We start from the raw sequence: 21,924 nt of genomic DNA, 5'->3' as shown, positions 1-21,924 counted from the left end.
AATGCAACTGCAGGGCGTAATGGCTGACTTTTTGCGACGGTGTGTTACCATAGTGACCAAGATAGCTACACGGTGATATGCTACCGTTACAGCCATGCAACATATCTCATTGAAGCTGGTTGTGTCGAATAACACTGTTTACACGCTATATTACGAAAATAAAAGTTATAACGGCAATTATGATAACTTGCGGCTCATGAACAATTGTTTTTTAGGTTGCGGACCTTTCGTTCATTTGAGTTGTGCAGGCCACTCGTCATGCCACTGGTAATTTGTTTCAATTTAATGGACTTGATGGTGGAATAAGCCGTAACGCACCAGCGATTGATTTGAACCACCCTAATGCGGCGTGGATTCCATTCGAACCTGAGAAATTCGGAGTAATCAAAAACTGCTTATTTATTCCAAACATTTTGCATGATTTTTGTATTTTTTTTATATATTTTTCTGAGTAAGAGTACACCGTATTTTTCTTGCACAAGTGCTTGGCTCTAAAGAAAACGTAAATTTTTCCCGTTTCGAAACGATTCGAATGACCAGTACTACTGAAACTGATTTCTGTATTTTTTTTTATATATTTTTCTGAGTAAGAGTACACCGTATTTTTCTTGCACAAGTACTTGGCTTTAAAGAAAACGTAAATTTTCCCTGTCCCCAGGGTGCTGAAAAATAGAAATTGGGGAAATATATAAATCAAAAATGTACACAATATTACAAAATTAGGATTTATTACAACATGACATCAATTCATTTTACATTCGATTAGAAATGTTTAAAAGTAGTTATATATTTCATATAAATCGAACTGGTCTTCTTCAGCAATCGTGTCCACATCGTCTAAACCGTAATAAAGAGCTGTCGTTTCATCGGAATCTAAAAGAATATTAATATTCCATATTCAGGTTGATTTAACTTATCTATAATATGGCATATTATATACAATAGTGATACATGTAAGAGAAGAAAGCAGACCATGAGATGCACGGATTTGGGCACTCCAGGTGTGTGTGTACCAATATGGAGGTAATTAATTTTGTTCGCCTACTTTACATCAAGTTATGTGAATGAACAGAAGCCTATGGGCAGGCGATATATTCACTTGGCTAACACAGACAGTCCCCGAACTCGCAATAGAACTATAATAAGGAAATCGAAATAAAATTGTGGCCTAACCCTAACCTGGTACACACACTATGGGAGTATCCGGATTTTTATTACAATCGTCATCTAAATTTTATCATCTGGAGATGAGTATTGGGCAGATATTTAACAACAATTGGTCAATGAGAAATAGTGCTTACTATCAATCATGTGCAAGCAAATTACGAAACTTGTTCTTGTTGTAACGAATCCAAGTTTCATCGATTACACTGACACGTTTCACATAAGTCAAGCCAAGTATATTTTTTCCCAACCAGTTGAAAAAACGAATCGTACACAAATAAAAAAGAATTGAACAGAATTACTGGGGAAGCCACTAGGCCAAAACTGGTTATCAAGCAGAGACACCCAAGGTTCTAACCTATGAATTAACAAAATTGGAAATTTCAGAGAATAATTTTGTACCCGGAAGGCCCCATCTAGCGGTGGGATATTTCGTAGACATTTTGCTTCCCAATTTCTATCAAACCTAGTCAGGTTAATTTCTTCCAATCAGTAAAAATCGAACGTACACAAATGCGGGAAAACAAGTTTGGACATGGTCTTGCTGGACAACCAAAGCCGCTATGAGCAAGCGCTGGTTTTCGCGATCGGACTTTCCAAGTTCTAATTGTATGTTAGAAGATCGGGCACTTTAGCTTCGTATTACTGTTGTTGTCCGTGAGTATGGCTTTGGCGAATCAACCGACCAGCATAGTAAGTTTCCACTTTTTAATCACATTTAGATTTCATTTTCAAAGTTTATTTATCATCATTTATATATACTCATATATTCTCATATTTGTTCACAATAATGATAATAGCGGTTTGATCGACGTATTTAAAGTGTCTCGCATTGTAAAGTCTTGACTCCCAAACCTTCGTAATAAAAATCCTCAGAATCTCCATGACTCTCATTTCCCAGTTCATCCCCGATTCCACGATCTCCTCCATCATCATCGTTGTCATCGTCATAGAATCCTCCAATTCCTTGCATTGTGTCTTCTATTTCCATCACCTCCTCCTCGTAGGCTGAACTGCAGAACGTAGAATGAACAAATCATGACACGGGCCAAGAGCGTAATATGAGGCCAAGAGCCTAATATGACGCTTAATCGTCTTATTTGCCCCGAACAATGTTAGATAATAGCGGCCACTTATATCTAACAATTTCTTAAAGAATCTCTGTTTCATATAACTCGATTCGCTCATTAGATGAAAAGATTATTCATAGCAAGCCAGGAAAAGTAATGTTTTCAGTAAATCGTTTAAGAATAGCAGAATAGCAAAAAATGGTACTGAGAAGGCGTAAGAATTTATGGAGGGCATGTCCAGGCTATGCGTCTTAGCGATTGAATCTTAAGAGTTGGCATTGCAGATTTCACATTTCGTAATCAAATCTCTTTCCCGCTAATTCACCCAGGATGTTTTGGAAAAATTCCCGTTTTCTCAACGATTTTATTGAATCCCTAAATATATATTAAAGACTGCCTGCAATGCTACTTGTTCGAAACAAAGGCCGTGAGAGTCGTATAATCAAGAGCTCACAGATATGGACACGAAGTCTAAAACAGAGTATTTTTCGTACCGTCCATACCGATATCTCCGGGTTTGGTTTGATTCAACGGTTTCGCGGTTTGGTTTCGCGATTTATAACTTGAAAGCAAATTTGTGATTTTTCAGTCAGCGTTTTTAATTAATTGCTTTTTAGAATTACGCATGGCATAACAAAAGATGAGTTTTAAATGTTTTCTCCAATGCAAATGATATACTAAACATTGGAAAAAAGTCGATTGTCAGTAAAAACTCCGTCTCGCTCAGCTGTTCTGTAAGAAAATTTTGTGCTTTAACGCGTGCTAATGCAATTAGATGTGAGTAGCCCAAACCTAGCAAAGCTTTCTCCGTCAAACTCTTCCGAACCCGAATCAGAATCATCTCCGCCATCACTGCCGTTTTGAGCACTTGGCGTTGAAGCGACACTGTCGCCCAGTTTGCTGTCTGTCTCTGATATATCGTCGTCTAGGTCTGTGTCGCTGCCACCTGAAAGTCAGATTTATAAGGAATTATTCATAATTAGGTTCTTGAGACAACACTTTCGAATTTTGCTTCAAGAGATAGTGAGATAAATATAAAACGGCTACTGCTTACGACAATGAAGAAATTAAATTTATCTATTCTCTGACTTATGTAATAATTGAAAAATTTATGCACTCATGTTTATATTGAATTGAAACGCGTGTTCTTCATATGAAAACATAGCATATTGGTTTCACAGAGAATAGTTGATAAAATATTCTTATTTCATTGCTATTATATACCTAAATATTCATTTAATTCCATCATTACTAGCGTTATTATTAGCTATCATTATTTATCGTTTTACAGACGGAAAACATAAATTCTGGAGCAATTCTTGTTCCTGTTGCAAGTCATAGGCATGGCTGCATGTCAAAGTCAGAGCGGAGAAATGGCAAACAGGAACTTATAAAAAATCGAGGGTTGTTATTATAGCTCTATTAGGATTTACATATTTATCCCGGGATAATATGGCGAACCACGGCCTCTCGTCTGTTCACCAGTCCAGGTCGGTTATGGGATTAGTCAGCCAGTTATTTGTTTTCGGAAGCATGGGCTTGATGGTGGAGGAAGCCGTAACCGACCAGCGGTTACGTAAACCACCCTACGGCGGCGAGGAGTCCATCAATCCTCTCGCACATAACCGCCCCCGCATGGGATTCGAAACTGCGAACCCCACGCAGGGTAATTAGAGATGCGGTGGCGAGCGTATTCCTAACGCTTAGCACGATGCTAAGCTAGCTACATGTTTTTCTGCCTACCGTCGTCATCGCTTGAAGTGTCTCGAGCCTTTTGTGTTCCCTTCGCTCTTGACGTTTGCGCATTTTCCGTTTCTTCGTCCTCGCTATCGGAATCATCAGAATCGTTGTCCAAACAAAAACAAATTCCAAGAGTTACCCAAGGATCGAACAAAGACTTTGTTGATGTATTTGACCGCTTCAGTCTTACCGGAGAAGCTGATCTTGCTTTTATAGCTCGTCGTTGATGTCCATTTGAAATTTCGTATATCCTTCGATTCATTGGTTGTTGAATATAATCCTTACGACATTCGTTCAATAATTTTGGTTTTGAATTAATGTTTACTCTGCACTGAGAGACAGTGTTAAGTGGATATTTATTGTGAATGGGTTGTCTGTCCAAGACTCGAAACCTATTTATTTCACGAGGTTGCAAAGAAGATATATATCTTGTTCTTTCAGCGTAATACTTGCGAGACTGTTTATATAGCATTTCGTTACGTGTTGGCAATGACCTATGGACCACATCAACTCTGTTATGTGTGTGTAGGTAAGTGCCCTGAGAATCAGAGGGAAAGTTTTTGGTACATAGTTCTTTTATTATTTTTGGAAGTTGGTTGTCTTGGGCGTCACTGGTTCTCTCCTTTGGCAGCCTCCAAATATATTTATCAATATGTTTGTTATTATTATTATTAAAATCAGTTTGGCTTTTAACCCATTGTCCTGTCGATTCCATTCTCTTCGGGTTTGATTTTCCTTTCTCGCTACAACTTTGTCTCTTTTCACAATTCCGTTCATTTGCAAAACTACTTGTGGCAGATGGACAGGATTCACTTGATTTTGTAATACACATTTTATGGAACATTTCGATTGGAACGAGTTCGACTTTTATTGTTTGTAAAGTTCTATCATGTTTGTTAATATTTTTGGATATTATGGCATCTGGATTGTGGCTAAAATACCGTTCTTTACATATATCCGATATAGTTTCTTTGTCTATCCCGTTTGTCATATCACGGCCGTCGCTCTTCGGAAGCACGTGTTGCGCTTCTCGTTGGTTTATGTTCGTTATCTTTTTTTCTTGAGGTTTTTTCCAAAGTTTGTTTGCCTCGATGCATATTTTGTCTCCCGCAAATGAACTTAGATACATTAATGATAGATAGAGTTTATAATAGTATCTATTTACTTTAAAAAAGATTGTAATAAAGGCGTTTTGATTAAGAATTAGTTTGTTATTTGAGCAAAAAGAAGATTTCGATTTTGTGCTAAATAAATGTAAGTCAAATCAAATATACGGATAAGGGAAGTATTTGGAGAATGTGTATAAAACTGCAGGTCATTTCTCCTTGTCTACTTTATACTTCGAGAATCCGTATCTGGCAATTATTCGTATTATTCAAATCAAATAATTATTCGATATATATATTGCTAACAATTAAATGCTTCATAAAATAAAAATACTTTTTTCTTATATAGTTCCGCTACAATAAAATACAAATAAATATTTCTAGATGGATTTTCTATTTGTACTAGCATATTTGTTCTTGCTCAAGGCATGAATATAAACATGATGAAGCCAAACTACAGTATTTAAATATCAAGTCTATATGAAATGACTCAATGAGACAATTACCAATTATTTTTACTTCTAACTTTAATCAATTATAAGCATAATTGATGACCCCTATTTATTTATTTTCAAAGTTTGTACAACAAGATACTATGAGAATAACAAGATACCTGGAGAAAGAATAGAAATTTATTTGCTTCCTCTGTGTACCACTGTGCGTGAAAGTCAATTATTTAATTGCATTCTACCCAATTATTTCCAAAGAGAACTAAAAAATTCCTGTCTCTGGTTCCCACTTGTGAAACTACTTCAATATAACTCCATTATAAGCATACTTGGTACATATTACAATTATTTCATTCATACAAAAGGATACACCGAGAATAATAGATAATTTACCATAATATTTTTCCTATTTCTGTCCCCCCACCTAAAAGTTCCAACAACGCCAAATGGTTGCCAAGTATCAGTTTGTTGTATTTTATTCTGTCATTCACTATCAAGCTAATAAAATCGTGAACCTCCTACGAGTCGGCTCAATATTGTGCAGCACACAAGGGACGTATTGTATCATTAGGCCACATTGAAAAGTTATAAGAAAACTGCAATTCCATTAAGTGATAATCAATATCATTTGAAAGGTTACTGTTCGTTTCATAATCCGTTAACGCATACAATAGCAAAAAGGTTTGTATGGAGTATGGACCAGTGGTTCCCAAGCTTTTTATTCGTGGCTCATAGAGGTTGACCTTTACTGCTATTGGGAAATCAAAAATTTGACTTTGGTAACATTGGTAATATATTACCTATTTGTATTGCCGGTTAATTCAAAATAATTAAAATGGTCGTGGTTATTATTATGGCCAATAATATTGGGGTTACTAAATCAATGGAGGCGAAATAACTGGAAATGTTACATATTCATTATGATGAACATAGCACAAACACTCACTTATTTTTCGATTTCAATGCTACTAGGTATGAACGTTCTCTGAGCGTCCTCGTCTTAAAATGTTAAGAATTAAAATTCAACAATTTTCCCAACTCAAGATAGTTATACATTGATCTACAATATTTTGTTTATCTCTCATATATTATGAAGACCTTGATTGTTCGGCTATTTCGAAGCATATAAAACAGTATGGAGATAACTAATTTTGTTCACTTACTTTACATCAAGTCGTATAAAGGTACTGAAATCTATGGGCAGGGGGTATATTCACTTGGCTAACACAGACAGTCCCCGATCTTGTAATAGAACTAAAATATTCTCAGTTCAACCGGAAAGCTTACGAAAAATCGTAACCAAACTATGGCCTGAACCTAACCTGGTACATATACTACGGGAGTACCGATTTTTCTATAAACTAAATACTCAACTCTGCAATATATTAACTATTTGCATAGATAGGTAATTCTAAATATTTAATGTCTTAGTTATTAATATGGCCGACAATATTGGTTTTACTTCATCGATCGAATCGCGAAAGAACAGCCAAGGCCAATTCATCACAACCAGCACTATTTTTCGATTTCGGTAAGAATAGGCAAGAAACACTTCCTGGTAGTTTTTGTATTTAAATTTGAAGAACTGAAGACAACTTGCTAAAATACGAGTCTTTCGTTATTTATATTTAATATACTAGATATACTAAAAATTTGGACAATCAAAATACAACTTCCTAGCATACGAGTGTTCCATTGAATAAAAAATATACTATAAATGATTACAGTTTCCATTTTGAAAGTAATACTAAATTTCTACAATTTTTTATATTCTATCGACGGATCTACAGTTATAACAATATCTTGAATTGATCTTTTAAAAATTGTGTAAAAACTTTAACGTTTAGGCCAAAAATAACGCGTTGAAATTTTTTGCATCATTGCATTTACCATAAAAACGACTGCCTTACTTTCCGCATTTTTCATTGTAAACAAGATCAACAGCTTTTCGTAAAGTCAGAATCAATATTAACTTTTATTAAACCTCTTGCGACAAACGTCTTTTTGTTAATTGTAATCCTGATTTAATCTTTAACAGATTAACTTTAGTTAATCAAACGAGCATCTTAACGCGCGTTACAATCGATCGATACTATTTAAGGGAACCACTTTCGGATAATTGATTGACTATTGTTTTTAATTGAGGTGCGTTTCCTCTAGGAAGGAGATTCGGCGATGCACAACGAGTAAGTGAACAATAAAGTGCAACTAATGTACAACGTATATCATTGTCAACAGGTATATTCATGTTGAGAATATATAAAGCCGGACTGGTGTTGGCAAAACGGTGTAATATTCCGACATTTCTACTTCCACACAAGAACTTCATCGAGGCATTGAATACAAATTAAAAGTCACTCTAATTATTTATTTGCATGGAACCTATACTATAAATGAAACTAAATCTTTCAATAACCATAGAAATTTTTGATAGGTTGTTGCCCACCCAAATATGTCTCTGTGGCCCAGCAGTGGTACATGCCCATCGGTTAGGAACAGGTGGCATAGACATTCAAAACATTGACTAAACTGGGTCTTTTGCTTAGTACCAGTCAGTTGTGTGCATGCATTACTATCAAATAAGCCTGTGAACAAACACTATATCACTGTAGCCATTTTGCCTCTTTTATGTCTCCTACTTAAATCGTATCGATTTTTCAAATTTAAATATTATTTTTGCTAAGTAGGGTACTGCTGATATTGATACTTGTTGATCAATACATTATCGCGCCAACGTGGCTTAACTTTGTTTACGAATCATTATCAAAAAATTGTTGTGAATTAGCTTTACAGTTTATCCCGAATAAATATTTAATTGTGACGTATAAATTACGTAACAAAACGGCTTTAAACAATTTCTAATAATTCAAGGTTTTTAATCTTAATCATCAGGTTAATATTTTTTCTTTTTGATATTTCAAGACAAAAACACTTCAAAAATTAAGACAATTTTGTTGTCTATTGATTGGATTGTAAACTATTGATTGGAAATGCTTAATACTCCTCACAAGTAAATCTCGTTGTTCATCAATTGTATGAAATGCAAACCTGATAAGGTAGATTACATTCCAGTTCATACGTGAATATCCGTCTAACAATGTTGCTGCTTGTGACACGCGCTGCTTTTGGTTGTTTAATTAACGGTCTTATTTCCAGCAACATTTAATGAATGAATATAAATTGGTTCACAATATGGGTGAAATATTCCTTCAAACACAGCTGAAAGAGGTAAGTATTACAAGCGTTCATTAGTTGAATCACTTTTGCGAAGAAAAAAGACGCTAGCACCATTTTAATTGTTACTAAAAGAGTACTCCCGTAGTATATGCACCATTTTAGGGTTAAGCCATGATTTTTTCCATTTTCCTTAAGCTTTCCTTAGCTGAGAATATTTTAGTTCTATTACGAGTTCGGTTTCTGTATGTGTTAGCCAAATGAATATACCCTGCCCATAGGTTTCAGTTCCTGTATACCACTTGGTTATACCAAGTTATAGAGTAGGCGAAAAAAATTAGTTACCTCCATATTGGTACATACACTTCTGAAGCGCCATTTTGCAAAAGTGTTCATTGATCCATTAAATGGATGTGGATGTCAAATTTTGACATTGTCAACAACTTTTTCATTCAATTGTGCTGAATAATACAAAATGCATCTGTTAACCTACTGACTTACTTCCTGTTTGACTTCCTGATTAATTTTATAATCTATCTTTAAAGGCGGAAAACTTACAGAATATTTAGAAGGTTCGGCGTACTAAAATAGAACCTTCAATTGTATCACTTTGATCCTCAGATTCCCGTGAAACATACAATTTGACGCTCGTAACATTTATGCGTAGAATTTGTTGTGTCAGGAATTCCCAAAGAACGTTTCACGGGTATCGAAATTTTCGTTTGAATTTTAAATTGTCTTTCATGGTTTTCAAAAATTTGTTTTTGCATTAAACGTATTTATATTACCTAGCTTTTTGAAGTAATTCAATACGAACTCATCTCATATAAAAATTACCGCTTATCAATGTTACACCACGGGGGAATTCTAAATAGTATTGTCCGTGTAGTGAAGCCTTGAATTTGAGGTTTGATCCAATGAACTATGTTTTAAATTGTATTTGTATATACTTGATATGATATATTTCCCACTTAAGATTTAATCAAAATTGTGACAAGAAATATGTTTGGTCATTAGCGTAAATTACTATTAATTTAATGTTTATGCCAAGCTTATAGTGAAAATTATAAACTAAAATTCAGTCGGCACCTATGATCTTTATAACAATGTTTAACTCAATTGCGAGTAAGACATAGCCACCTGTCACAGTTTGAAACCAGCCATATAGGCCTATATACTAAACTACGCCCATCTGCATTTTCTGAAAATGATGCGAAGACCCTGTTTGGTTTTTACTGTACGAATTATTTATTCTCTTGCACGATATATTCAGTTAATATTGTTTCATGAGGAAAATCACATTGTAACCGTCTTGAGGCAATTTTTTTTTAAAAACAGTGCTATTTTATTCAAATCAAATAATTTATAACTTTAAAATAAATAATATTTTTTACAAAAATATATAAATATATAATAATTTTGACAATCCCGTTGTGTTAAACAATTTTATTCTAATATACGGTGATTAAGCTTTGGAGGTACTGTAGTAAAAATAGACTTCGTACTGCTTAGAGAAACATCAAAAAACGAAAAGAAAAGAACTGATACGTTATGAGGTAAACATCAATAATTAAGTGATTATATCAATCAGTTGAATGGTTTAGCTTGCATGCCGTAGTGTTCTCGACGTATGATTGATATCATTGGGGACAACTCTAAAATGTTTACCTCTAACAATTTTATAACGCTGTGCTACTCTTTTGCTTTGCTAATGCAATGACCAGACTTTGTTTCGTTAAAAACTTCGGATCTTAGATCTATTAAATGAAACGAATACGACTTTTTAATTTGGATTGTCAAAATGATAACCTTCGTTGATCTCTCACAAAACTCATTTTGTTATACATAACTCTCTTCGTCTAATTCAAAGTAACTATCACTTGGGTTTACACAAGACTAACTACCATCTTTTCTTGCTCTTGCCTTTGCGCTATTGGATCCGTATGCGAATAATGCACGGATGCTGTAGCAAAAAATAAAGACGACTATTCTATTTAATCAAGCACAAAAGATTTGATCAACATGTATTTTTGTAACGTTGTGCCTGACCGAAGTTAGACTTCTTCAAACCAGCAGCATCTAATATGGAACTTTTAAACCATGTACTATACATAAATCTCTGTCATCTATAAAGGACACTATTTGTAATTCAGCAATCCTCCATGTGCTACTCTTCCTTCTACCAGGCTGCGGGGACTGCTAATTTTAATTTATTCAATCGTTGTCGCATTATCAATTGCGGTGGGTAAGCCAGATTTTAGGTGTCAGCTTTCAATCAATAACACTCGTTTTATTAGTACGGTGTTACGATGCTAACAAAAACCAGCAAAATTACCCAATACATAAAAGTACATTTTGCAAATTTAGGGATTTTCAAACGATCAAAAATGAGCAATGAAATGGCAATTTTTTTCTACTTTCTGGAGTAAAGCATATCTAAATTTCAGATTTTATTATCATACATACCTAAAAAGGTAACTAACTGGATCTATTATGACAGTACATAGCAAACCGCTATGAACAGACTATGTAATTGGCCAGTTAGTAATAAAAAAAAACTATCTACAATAATGAACTTTCCGTAACGGATAAAATATATAAATACTGTCATACTTAAATACATGAAACATTTACCTATTTTTAAAAGCATCGATTCTTGATAGGAAAAATCAATAGTAACAAGCACACTATTAAGAGTTTACGGTAATGTAAAACAATTTTGAGGTAAGTTGTGCGATTTATATTTACTCTATTTATCTGAAAACTTGAGAGACGTGGCAAGGTTTAAAAAGTGAGCGTTATAGAATCAAGTCTGTGAAGTCGTAATCGGAGCTTACAATGACGATAAAATAGTCAAAATATTCTACAGAAACCCAAAAGAGCGATTAGTTTACTGAGCATTTTAAACGCTTGCAGCGCTAAAATTTGATGTTTTTGATATGATAAAAGTGTAATAGTACCATTTAATTTTTTATGTGATCTCGTAGGGTATATATATAAATATGGAAGAGATAAGACAAGCAATAATGGCTTATTAAAAAGCCATGTGAGTGAGTGGCATGGATGCTTTTTCAATTGTGATTGAGTCTACAAGAATACTATATTGGTATTACGCAAAGTTTTCAAAAGGAATGAATTCCTTACGTATTAGGTAATTATATCATGATTCAATTTCAGTGCACAAAATCTAGCAAAGTTTTAGTCTCGAAATCTCTGGCGGATTCCTGCAATCCAATTTGAGCTTACTTTAGAAAAATTTTGACATTTTCAAGAAATTCCCAATACTCGAAAAAGGAGTTATTCCAACATCCATCCAGCAAATAGCGCCAAATATAACTAAACGACAAACTCATCTCTAATTCTATTTTGATGGAAAATGGAAACATGTTAATTCGCGAAACAACAGTGTACGTAAGCCCCGATACAATTTCAGTTTAATATGTTAGTACATTCCCGAGCTGTGTCCAACAAGAAAATTCATTAAAACACATGGGGGAAGTGAATAAGAAATTTTCGATTAAATTAATAACTTGTTGGCTTGTCCTAAAATAGACGGGAACGAACAAACAACACCACAATTCAATATACCGGAAAAGTTGTTTCATGTCCAAAGGTATTTTAATATTATAAGTCAGCAGATAGAATGAATATTAGTCGAAGCAGTCATTTCCTTGTTTTCACATAAATTTAGATGATGATGTTCACCTACCCTATATATGCCAATAGACAAAGAGTCTAAATACCTAATTTCCCAGAACCTGCTGCATTCAGATTTACTATAAAATGACTAGTTTGCATATGTTCATCACCATTTAATATTTTATCGATATGTTATCTAACTATATTTTCTGAATTTTTATTGAGTAATTGTGAGTAGCATAATAATAGTGTAGGCATCATGCTGGGTGCAACATTGTGAAATACCAAAATAAAAAAAACGATAAATTTATTACGAATTACATCTGATAAACTGAAAAGCACATAAATTGATATCATATCAGAGTATTACACATTTTGAAATTTCAAATGCAAAATTGTCAATGTAAATTTGCCATACACATTTGATCCACCTTTAGAGTATATAGTTTTGCGGAGTAATAGGCTATATATTTCACTTCAAAAAAAGGTTATTGTACACTTTAACAAGTGTGGCTTTTTCGTTCAAAGTTTAAGTGAAAATCGCTCCGCACGACATGAAAGTAAATGCTTATAGCAAAAAGATCGAATAACGTAAACAGCCAAATATATAGGGTACTATTGAAATAATAGTATTCGTTGAGCATTTTATTTCCTCTCGGGGGATTTTCAAACCCGGTTTTGCTTTCATGAAAACATGATATTTACATTGATATAAGCCGCGAATGTCTAAATATGACATTATGAATAATTTATTTTTATACACTTCAGAAAAAAAGATGTGAAATAAATGCCTTTTCATCAATTCCATTTCGGTGCTCTAGAAGTGTACCGTGTACCAATATGGAGATAAGTAATTCTGTTCGTCTACTTTACATTGAGTAGCGTAAAGGGATTGAAACCTATAGGCAGGGGATATATTCACTTGGCTAACACAGACATTCTCCGAACTCGTAACATATTTAAAATAAGAGAAAATCGGAAAAAAATTATGGCCTAACCCTATCCTGGTACAAACACTACGAGAGTACCTTCATTTCAGTGACAGATACACAAAACGAAACAAAAAATGATTCGGATTTATTAAATATTTAATGTTAGACCCATCAAATAAAAAAAGCACAAAAAAAAAAATTTTCTAATACTTTTCCTCGAGTAAATTTGTTTTGCCAAAGGAAGCAAAAGTCAGTTGACATCGTGTTGACAATTCAACACTTGCATAGAATCAAACTTTACCACTTTACCTCAATCATCAATTTTTTTGAACATTAAAAAAACAATAAAAAGTGGAATCACAATAAAAAATGCATATGGTGCATTTGTAATAACATGAGAATATTTTTTTGTGGAGACGAAAGGAAGCTTTTCTAGAATCAAAATAATTAAAGTAGATTACATATCAAATAATCACAAGTATGTTGGAAATTAGATAGTCTTTCGCATGGCGGCATTTCTTGTTTACAAACCAACTACCCATGGCCTGTTTTTTTTTAATTCAAATATATTTAAATCTAAATTCGAACTAATAGAAAAAAACAATTTTCTCACTCTCGTTTGAAGGCGGTAACAATACAACGTCAACTTTTTGGCATATACACATGAAAAGCTTCGAAATTGCCAGTAACCACCATGCATATACTCGGTACAATACTTGCATAAAAAGCGTTTCTCAAAAAATGAAACAGTCAAATTAATGTGAATATTACTGCAACAGTGCCAACCAATGTTATAGATTTCCTCCAAATTGTTAAAACCAAAAAATTAAATCGTTTTTCACCCCATCCCGAGAGAATGCTTCAAATTTTTTAGGTAAGTCCAAGTAAAAATTCCTTTTCTCAATAAATGGTGGTTTCCAGGCGGGATTTAGACGATGAGAGGCCTAAGCCGTGCCATTTGTGAGGTCCATTTTGACGTTATTTACATACATTATGACCTCATTATGAGTTCTTAAATCAAATTGGCCTAATTTTTGTTAAATAAATAAAAACTGATAAATAAAATTTTTATTCCATTTTTGAAATAATCATTAACATATTTTATTTTTTAGGACTAAGGAAGTGGAGTTTTTCAAATTCATTTGTACGACGGTATTTGAGGATTTGATCTGAAAAACGGTAAATAGTGAGGAAAAAGAATTATTAATCTGATTAAAACATCAAACAAATATCAGTTTTATAATTCAAACCGGTTTTATTCTGGAACAAGCCTTTACGATTTAGAAACTACTCAAATTGAATGAAGTTCAAAATTGAATGTCGAGACCCCTAAGGCTTGAGACTCATAGGCTTCAGTCTACTCTACATCATGGTAAATCCGGCACTGGTGGTTTCGTAGTTCCAACAAGTGCAATAAAATTGTGGTTGGAGGTTGGATAAAAAAATTCCAAACTCCATTTCCTGCTAGCGAATGTGATAATATGGTAACCCATTAATGCTCATTAATTTTAGCATATATAGATTTTCATGATTACGGTTATTATTCAGTTTAAAATTTGTCTAATAGACAATGCCATGAAGGTCTAAATCAGGGGTGTGCAACCTGCAGCCTGCAGCCCGTGAGGAAAAACTGTGTGGCCCGCGTAGAAGTGCCAATTTTGAATGGTGTGCGGCCCGCGAAACTAGTTTTTATTCACTTTAAACTGGTACTACGAGTAATTTCAATTACTTTGAGTCTTATTCATTATCTATGCCTATGACGGACGTTATAATCCCGAAAAATCTAGCTTGTGAAAAACGAACAGAGCATGTCATAAGATTACTCAACAATATTTTTGTGCTTGCAACTACTAGAATGCCTATGTTATTATTGTATTTGACTCTTCTGTATTATAGGTTGCACACCTCTGGTCCAAATGATTACACTCCACATTGCTCCACTTGCCTTGTCACTCATGTTCTAGGTAGTTATATATTGCGGGACAAGTGGTCAAAGTGAACAAGCAAATCAGAATACATAATATGTCCTTGGTCAGGATAAATAAATTATTTTGACAGACAGGCAGTTTTTCTTGTTTCATTCATGATCATCTTTTCATTCAGTTTGCTAAATATTGCCCTTAATGCCGACACTCGTAAAACATCAAATCTTCAATATAAATTTTTATGTCCTCGAGTTGGAGTGATCACGCACTTCCATACAATTCATTTTCAACTTCTATTTTTTCATTCTGTTGTTGTAGTGAATCGTACAATATATTATCAACCATTTCTGGACTTGTTTCTGCTTGATCGAAATTAGTTTGTTCATACGCGTTGTTAACCGTCGTCTTTGCACTCGATAATGCATTCAGATGTCTCCTTCTGTGACATAAATTAAAAAGTTATTATGAAAGTAAAGAGTATGTTCTACCTCCTAGGAGGAAAAACTATTGAAATAACATCAGGCATAGCTCATGAATTTACGTGAAAAAGGATGAGTCACCGTTTTGTGCCTGTATACTCGTCACTGAGTAATGCTTAGGTCAAAAACGTCATCGCAATTCAAACACGGTATTTTATTTTCGAGGCCAGGAAAGTACAGGAAACTTAAAGCACATCAGGTATATATAAACAAAATTCAATACTGAATCCAACATCGAATGAAATCATTTTCGGTTTAAATTTTAGCAATATTGGAAATCAAAACGCGCTAATATATTTAGAACATACTGGGGAAGTAACCTGAACCCTAACCTGGTACACATACTATGTATGGTATGTCAGTGGTCGAACGGTTGCATGGGTTGCAAATAATACTGAAATACATGTCAATTAGAACTTTTCTATCGCTCAATTAATAGTCGGTGCGGGGGTGGGTCCATCACCAATCCCAAAATTTAAATTCGATATTTTAATTACAGAAAAAAATGCTCACCGTTTAATCACAATAACTGCCACTATGATGAGCAATATAATCAGTATTGCCCCAATGATTGGTAAGACGATGGTTAGTGTTTTATTCCCTGTTTGCTTTCCGGCGTCCATGTCTGCTGCGGTCCCGGTAGGTGGCGTAGTCGCTATCAAGAATAAAAATATATTGATATACAAAAAATATGCTAAAATCTAGTGAAGCTCATAAAATTAGGTAACAAAGATTTTGTAAAGATTTTACAAGAATTTTTAATTTTCTGAATAAATAATAGTTGAGTAAAATTTTATAAATGTAAGAAATTTTATCGTGAAATTTAATACTGGCGCTGTTGGTAGACATTCATGTACCGAAAATATTGGGAGAATTATTCCAAATAACTTGCCATGACAGCAGTGATAGAATAATGGAGGTAGTATTCAAATTTGTTCACCTTCCTGTGAACTCTTCGTTTCTGTTGAATGCTCTGAAATTGTTTGTTGAGTCAACGAGGTTATATTTTCATGAACCGCAGTCTCTTGTGTTATCGTTGTGTCAATGGTAGTTTTCGCGGCCGTTGTAGCTTAAATTAGGAAACGACATGAGTTACAATGTGTGTAAGAATAGCTTGTAGATATATGATAAATAATTTCGCTTTTCGAACGCGTACCGCAGCACTTATACTTTCCTTTGCTTATTACTCAGGGTTACTGTATTTAAATCAAGGTGTACTATACAAGCGACGGAAGCTCAAACTACATCAACGCTGAATTTGTTTAAATGTTTTAAGACATAATTAAATGTTGTTATAATTATCACTCAAAGATGAAAAAAACTAGTAAAACTCTATGTAGGCTAATTACACTACTGGAATAAAAAAATACCCATTATTGATACTTACCATACATGCTAATCAAGTGATAACTATGAGTTATCGTTGAAAAAATTATTCAACAACTTCACTGATTTTCAACCAAATTACTCTTTCTTACTAATTATCATTTTATCATGAATTCAGTGTCATTCATAGATAAATAGTAATTCAACTCAACGCACTAGAACTAATTCGTCACGCTATTCCAAAGGATTAATAACCTTTTCTACTATGTGACTCCCTTTGTCAGGGTTTCGTCAAAGGTTAACATCCGGTCCAGAAAATGGATATTTTCAACAACAAAACTTAGATATCTTAAAATATTTTGAAAAAATTTCCCAAAAAGAAATTCAGACTGTTTTAGGTTTGGGAAGAAGGCTGAAAAATCACCTGTGGATATAACTGAGTCGCTTTTCGCACACGGTATTATATTGTACGTTATATTAAATGAATTTTCCAAATTGGTGTTGCTGTACATAATAAACGCATCAACATTTCTTTGTTTTAGTTCCTCATCACAATTTTCACTTGATTCAAACTCTGCTCCACAATTGTTATAGCAATACTTTTTTCCGTGTTTGAGATTCGTTGAACCTGCAAGCAACATAAAATGAAATTAGTCTTTGAAAATTTACAAATAGAATGTTGCATTCTCACTCGTGAAATTCAACGATATTCTCCAACTTTCCTACACCAGGGAGAATTCGAGCCGGTGGTGATTTTCGATGTGCTCGGGGAGAAATTTTGCCCTGTATTTGCATTTGTATCACTAATATTCCTTTGTTCTTTGGTATTACTAATATGTGTGTGTTACATTCTACAAAAGGTATTGGAGCTTAAAAAACACTAGCTTAGGATCTATATAAGATTGAACAAATATCGGAAGCATAATTTTATAGTGTTAGAGCAACATGTGGTACGCGGGAGCTTTTCAAGTGGTACGCGAGCAGATTTGAACTATTGCAAGTTGCAATTAGCCTTTCAGTTGGCTAAAATATGCCGGCAACGTTTTATCTTCCCTGCTGTATGTATTCGCTGAGCGTTTATGGATGTTTTCCCAAGCTTCAGTTTCTTTGTTTATTTTCGTAACTATAACCAATCAGCAATAAGTCAATAATGACGCAACAGGGAACAATTGCAATTTTTGCAACCAGCCGCTCAGACACTTTTGTCGCCCAAACAGATATTCAAGCATGGTTGCAAACATTGCCTCGGTTTTGTAGTTTTGGGTGATATTGTCAGTTTTCAGTTGTGTTTCAAAAAAAGAATTGTGAATTCATTAACTTAGTTGTCATTATGTCTTCCGCGGAGCTTTAATTTAGTTGCAGTAATTAAAAATGAATCTCGCAAATGCTGCGATAAACAAGGCTAAACTTAGCTATATATATCAGTACCTGCAAACGGCACATGGTTGATTAATTTCAATACAAATGATGGTTTCAAACACGTAAACCGGTTTATATGCGCCAACACATCAAAACACTCTCAGAATAAGTATAAAGTTTGCAATAGTAAAGTATAGGGATAATTTTTCCGGGGTTAATGGTCGGGGAAACGTCTATAGCGCTGGTGCGCTACCAGTCCTTGACTTTAGAGATCGCCCTCGCCCGCTATTGCCCACCTTAAATGAAGCGATATGGGCATGTTTTTGTCCGTTTTGCATGTTACGCCACAAGGGATGTAGTGCCACATTATAAAATACTCCCATAGCACGTTTCTGGTGTCTTTTTCTCACTCCAAAAAAGGGGCTTTGTCGGTGGTACGCGGCCATAGTAAAAAAACAGTAAAGTGGTACGCGGTCTGTAACAGGTTGAGAACCACTGTGTCAGAGGAACAAAGAGTTCCAAAATAGGCCAAATTAGGATGATTTTTAAAAAGATTGGGAACCGCTGATATAATCAATAACTTACCACTACCCTCACATGGGATACATCTCGACTTTTTCGACGTTCCATCTACTAAACAGTATTCGCGCGTCCAGTACCGCCAAATAAGCCATGACCATTCTCTAAAGCAGATACCATGATATTGTTTGTCTTTGTATTCGTAGTACTCTGAGCAATAGCCATCTTCTGCACATGCAGTTTCTCTAATTTCTTGATCTGTTTAAAGTAGTGAATAGATGGAACAATAGTAAATAAATATTTCAGTCGATAATAGGGCTTTATTATGTGGAAAATCACATCCAATCTGTCTGCAAGCCTCGGATATCTGGTTATCTAATCGGTTATCTAACAGCCATAGACAGATTGGAAACTCATCCGCAATGGACAAAATGGTGGGAGAAGTGTAGAAGACAGGCATTTAAGTGAACCGTATTACATTAACAGTATAAGTCCAATAAGCTAATTATTCTCACAAAATTCGTAACTGCGAATTCACGATTGGGTAATTAGTAGCACACTTTCATTATTTTAAAATAATCACTTTTGAATCTTCAAATTTTTTACCTACTTAGAAAATCTCGATGTAACTTGCATAGAATAGTAGAAGTGTGCATAGTACAGCAGAATAGTAAAACTAAAACATTATTTGGTCCTGTCTGTACGTGTTCTTATTCTAAAATAAGCTCTCACCTATGAGATCTATTTTAACTTCCCCTTGACCGTCGTCTATATCCACTGATAGCTCAACACCATAGGTTTTATTAACCGGCTCAAACCGCCAATAACAAGCTTTATTTGTTTGATCGTTCTCAGGTACATATATGCTCGGGACATGTATTGTTCCTAGAGTGTCATTAATCACAACTGATGTTCCATTTTCTGAGCAGATATTTTGTCCGCCTGTAAAGCTGCCTGTTATTGACGTACAAATAGGTTATATTTTGTGTCGAACTCACTAACAACAAATTTTTTCATTTAAAAAAAAAACCTTTCCAGGCTTACAAGCTCTGAAAAATTACATCAGGTTCGCTGATATCACGTTATTCCAAGAACGGGTTCGCTCGACCCCATGAATCCCTCCATCATATATAATATTAATCACATAACTATAATTTGAAATTATATAAAAGTTTGCTCAAAGCACTAGCAATTTACTAAAAAGAGAGCGATGTTCAAATATTTGAAATAACTCATGACCTTCTGACGAAAAATACAATCTTTAACCACTCAAGAAATTGGTATCATAAAGACTGAGATGCCAATTGACAACGATTGATAAGTAACATTTTTACATTTCAAATCAATCCTGAATGGTAAAAATGCACCTTATACCCGCGAACTAGCGATTAATCTCAATATTAGATTCTAATTGAACAACCAATAACCCTTTTGGTGGAAACGAGGGACGAACAACTTAGTAAGGTCCCATTCCGTTGATACTAAATATTAAACATGAGCCTGGTTATATTTACAATTTTCTTTTGAATTCTATCACGCAAATTAAGTTCTGAAGTATTTTAAACTTTTTTGTTATATTTTTCGAATATCTTTATCAACTGATATTACGAGAAAAAAAATTTTTTCTTACCTTTTTGGCTGATTAGAAGAAATAATGTAGTCAATACCAATGTAATTTTTGCCATCATCATGTACATGCTTACCACCGATAACTTCCACAAAATCAGTAGACTTTCTTTGGTGTGTACGTTACCCTTGCGTTAATAGCTATTATAATATGTGAATGTATTAATCATCGAGCATCGACTTCCTTGATTACTTCCCTAATATTGACTAATGAGCAAAATATCAACGAGGACGTGACAACAAAATTTTAGCAACCGTTAACAAACTTCATCATTCAGACCAATTTTCTGGTTGTATTCATCGTATGGACTTGAACAAATTAGTACTGCCTAGTATTAGTCCTAGCGCTGCCTTATTCCATTTTTCTTAATATTGTGTTTCTCCGCCTCACATTTTAAATGGTCCAAATTTTTTCCACTCACGTTTGACAAACTTTGCATAACATGCCTTAACATAAATGCGATATCTTTTGCCTCAGCCTTAGGGAGAAAAACACTGACTACTATACCTTACGATGGTCGAAGACCTTTGAATGTAGAATGAGGACAGCATACTAGCTAATCACACCATAACCTTTTAGAAAGTTTTTATATATTGAATAGAACATGATAAACTTACTGATCTGGTTGTGATATAATATTACTCAATAATGAATCAATATATAACGAAACAGCCTCGACGGACATGACACAGCGCCACGACGAAAAGCAAGAATGAATGATGCTTCTATCGATATATTGTTACTATAATATGAGCTTTCGTCAGCACTTCCTACACTGAACATCTATCATAGTATATTTCGATATTACTCATCAAGCGATTGTGGTACTGTAGTTGTGGTATTAGTCAAGGCCCGGTTAAAAATCGACAGAAATCGAAATGCTCCACATCAGGGACGTGCAATTGTTTAGCGCAATGGGCAACAAACTACAATTATAGTGATACCGGGGGCCAGACCATCGAAAAACTCATTATTTTTATGAATAATTTATTAAATGGAAGAGCACGTACAATCAATTTATTAATTAGGTAGGTGATTACTGAGATATCTGATATCTTGCGCCTTTCATATTCATATTTCCTTTTCTTAGACATTTGGTAGACATTTGAACTTTGTTAAGCTTTTTCGCATAATAACCTGCAGCCATAAAGTAAGATCACGTACCACTGCCAGAACAAGGCAGTTTTCATACAATGCAAAATATGCTGCAGCAATGGGGGGTTTGTCACAATACCGGTACTGTTGACGAAATTGAATCGCAGTGTGATGAAGTCTTATAGACTTACACCGTAGTCAAAAATGCCAATGATGCCGTTACAATTCAGAAGAAGTTTTTGAATTATTAGGATATGAAGTCAGTGGCGGGCCACGTAAATAGGTACCGCGGGCCGTGCTGTGGCCCGCGGGCCGTATGT

General features: G+C 34.4%; 2 protein-coding genes across 2 annotated transcripts; both read right to left on the bottom strand.

Moving 5' to 3' along the window:
- Positions 1 to 649: 649 nt before the first annotated feature.
- On the bottom strand, positions 650 to 5,144 carry LOC120335960 (uncharacterized). Its single transcript, XM_039403572.2, has 4 exons — positions 3,978 to 5,144; positions 3,027 to 3,180; positions 2,020 to 2,177; positions 650 to 873 (listed from the first exon to the last, which is right to left on the bottom strand). Exons 1-4 carry the CDS (start codon positions 5,101 to 5,103, stop codon positions 773 to 775), a joined length of 1,539 nt encoding a protein of 512 aa, XP_039259506.2. The 5' UTR covers positions 5,104 to 5,144; the 3' UTR covers positions 650 to 772.
- A 7,443-nt stretch (positions 5,145 to 12,587) lies between these two features.
- Positions 12,588 to 21,187, bottom strand: LOC120336240 (uncharacterized). Its single transcript, XM_078110261.1, has 7 exons — positions 20,513 to 21,187; positions 19,615 to 19,836; positions 18,949 to 19,140; positions 17,429 to 17,632; positions 16,619 to 16,747; positions 16,192 to 16,333; positions 12,588 to 15,638 (listed from the first exon to the last, which is right to left on the bottom strand). The coding sequence occupies exons 1-7, from the start codon at positions 20,577 to 20,579 to the stop codon at positions 15,461 to 15,463; spliced, it is 1,134 nt and encodes a 377-aa protein (XP_077966387.1). The 5' UTR covers positions 20,580 to 21,187; the 3' UTR covers positions 12,588 to 15,460.
- Positions 21,188 to 21,924: the final 737 nt, after the last annotated feature.

The sequence above is a fragment of the Styela clava genome, chromosome 2, assembly GCF_964204865.1.
Source record: "Styela clava chromosome 2, kaStyClav1.hap1.2, whole genome shotgun sequence".
NCBI lineage: Eukaryota > Metazoa > Chordata > Ascidiacea > Stolidobranchia > Styelidae > Styela > Styela clava.
The sequence above is the reverse complement of the archived record's forward strand: the minus strand, read 5'-3'. Positions and strand labels throughout refer to the sequence as shown.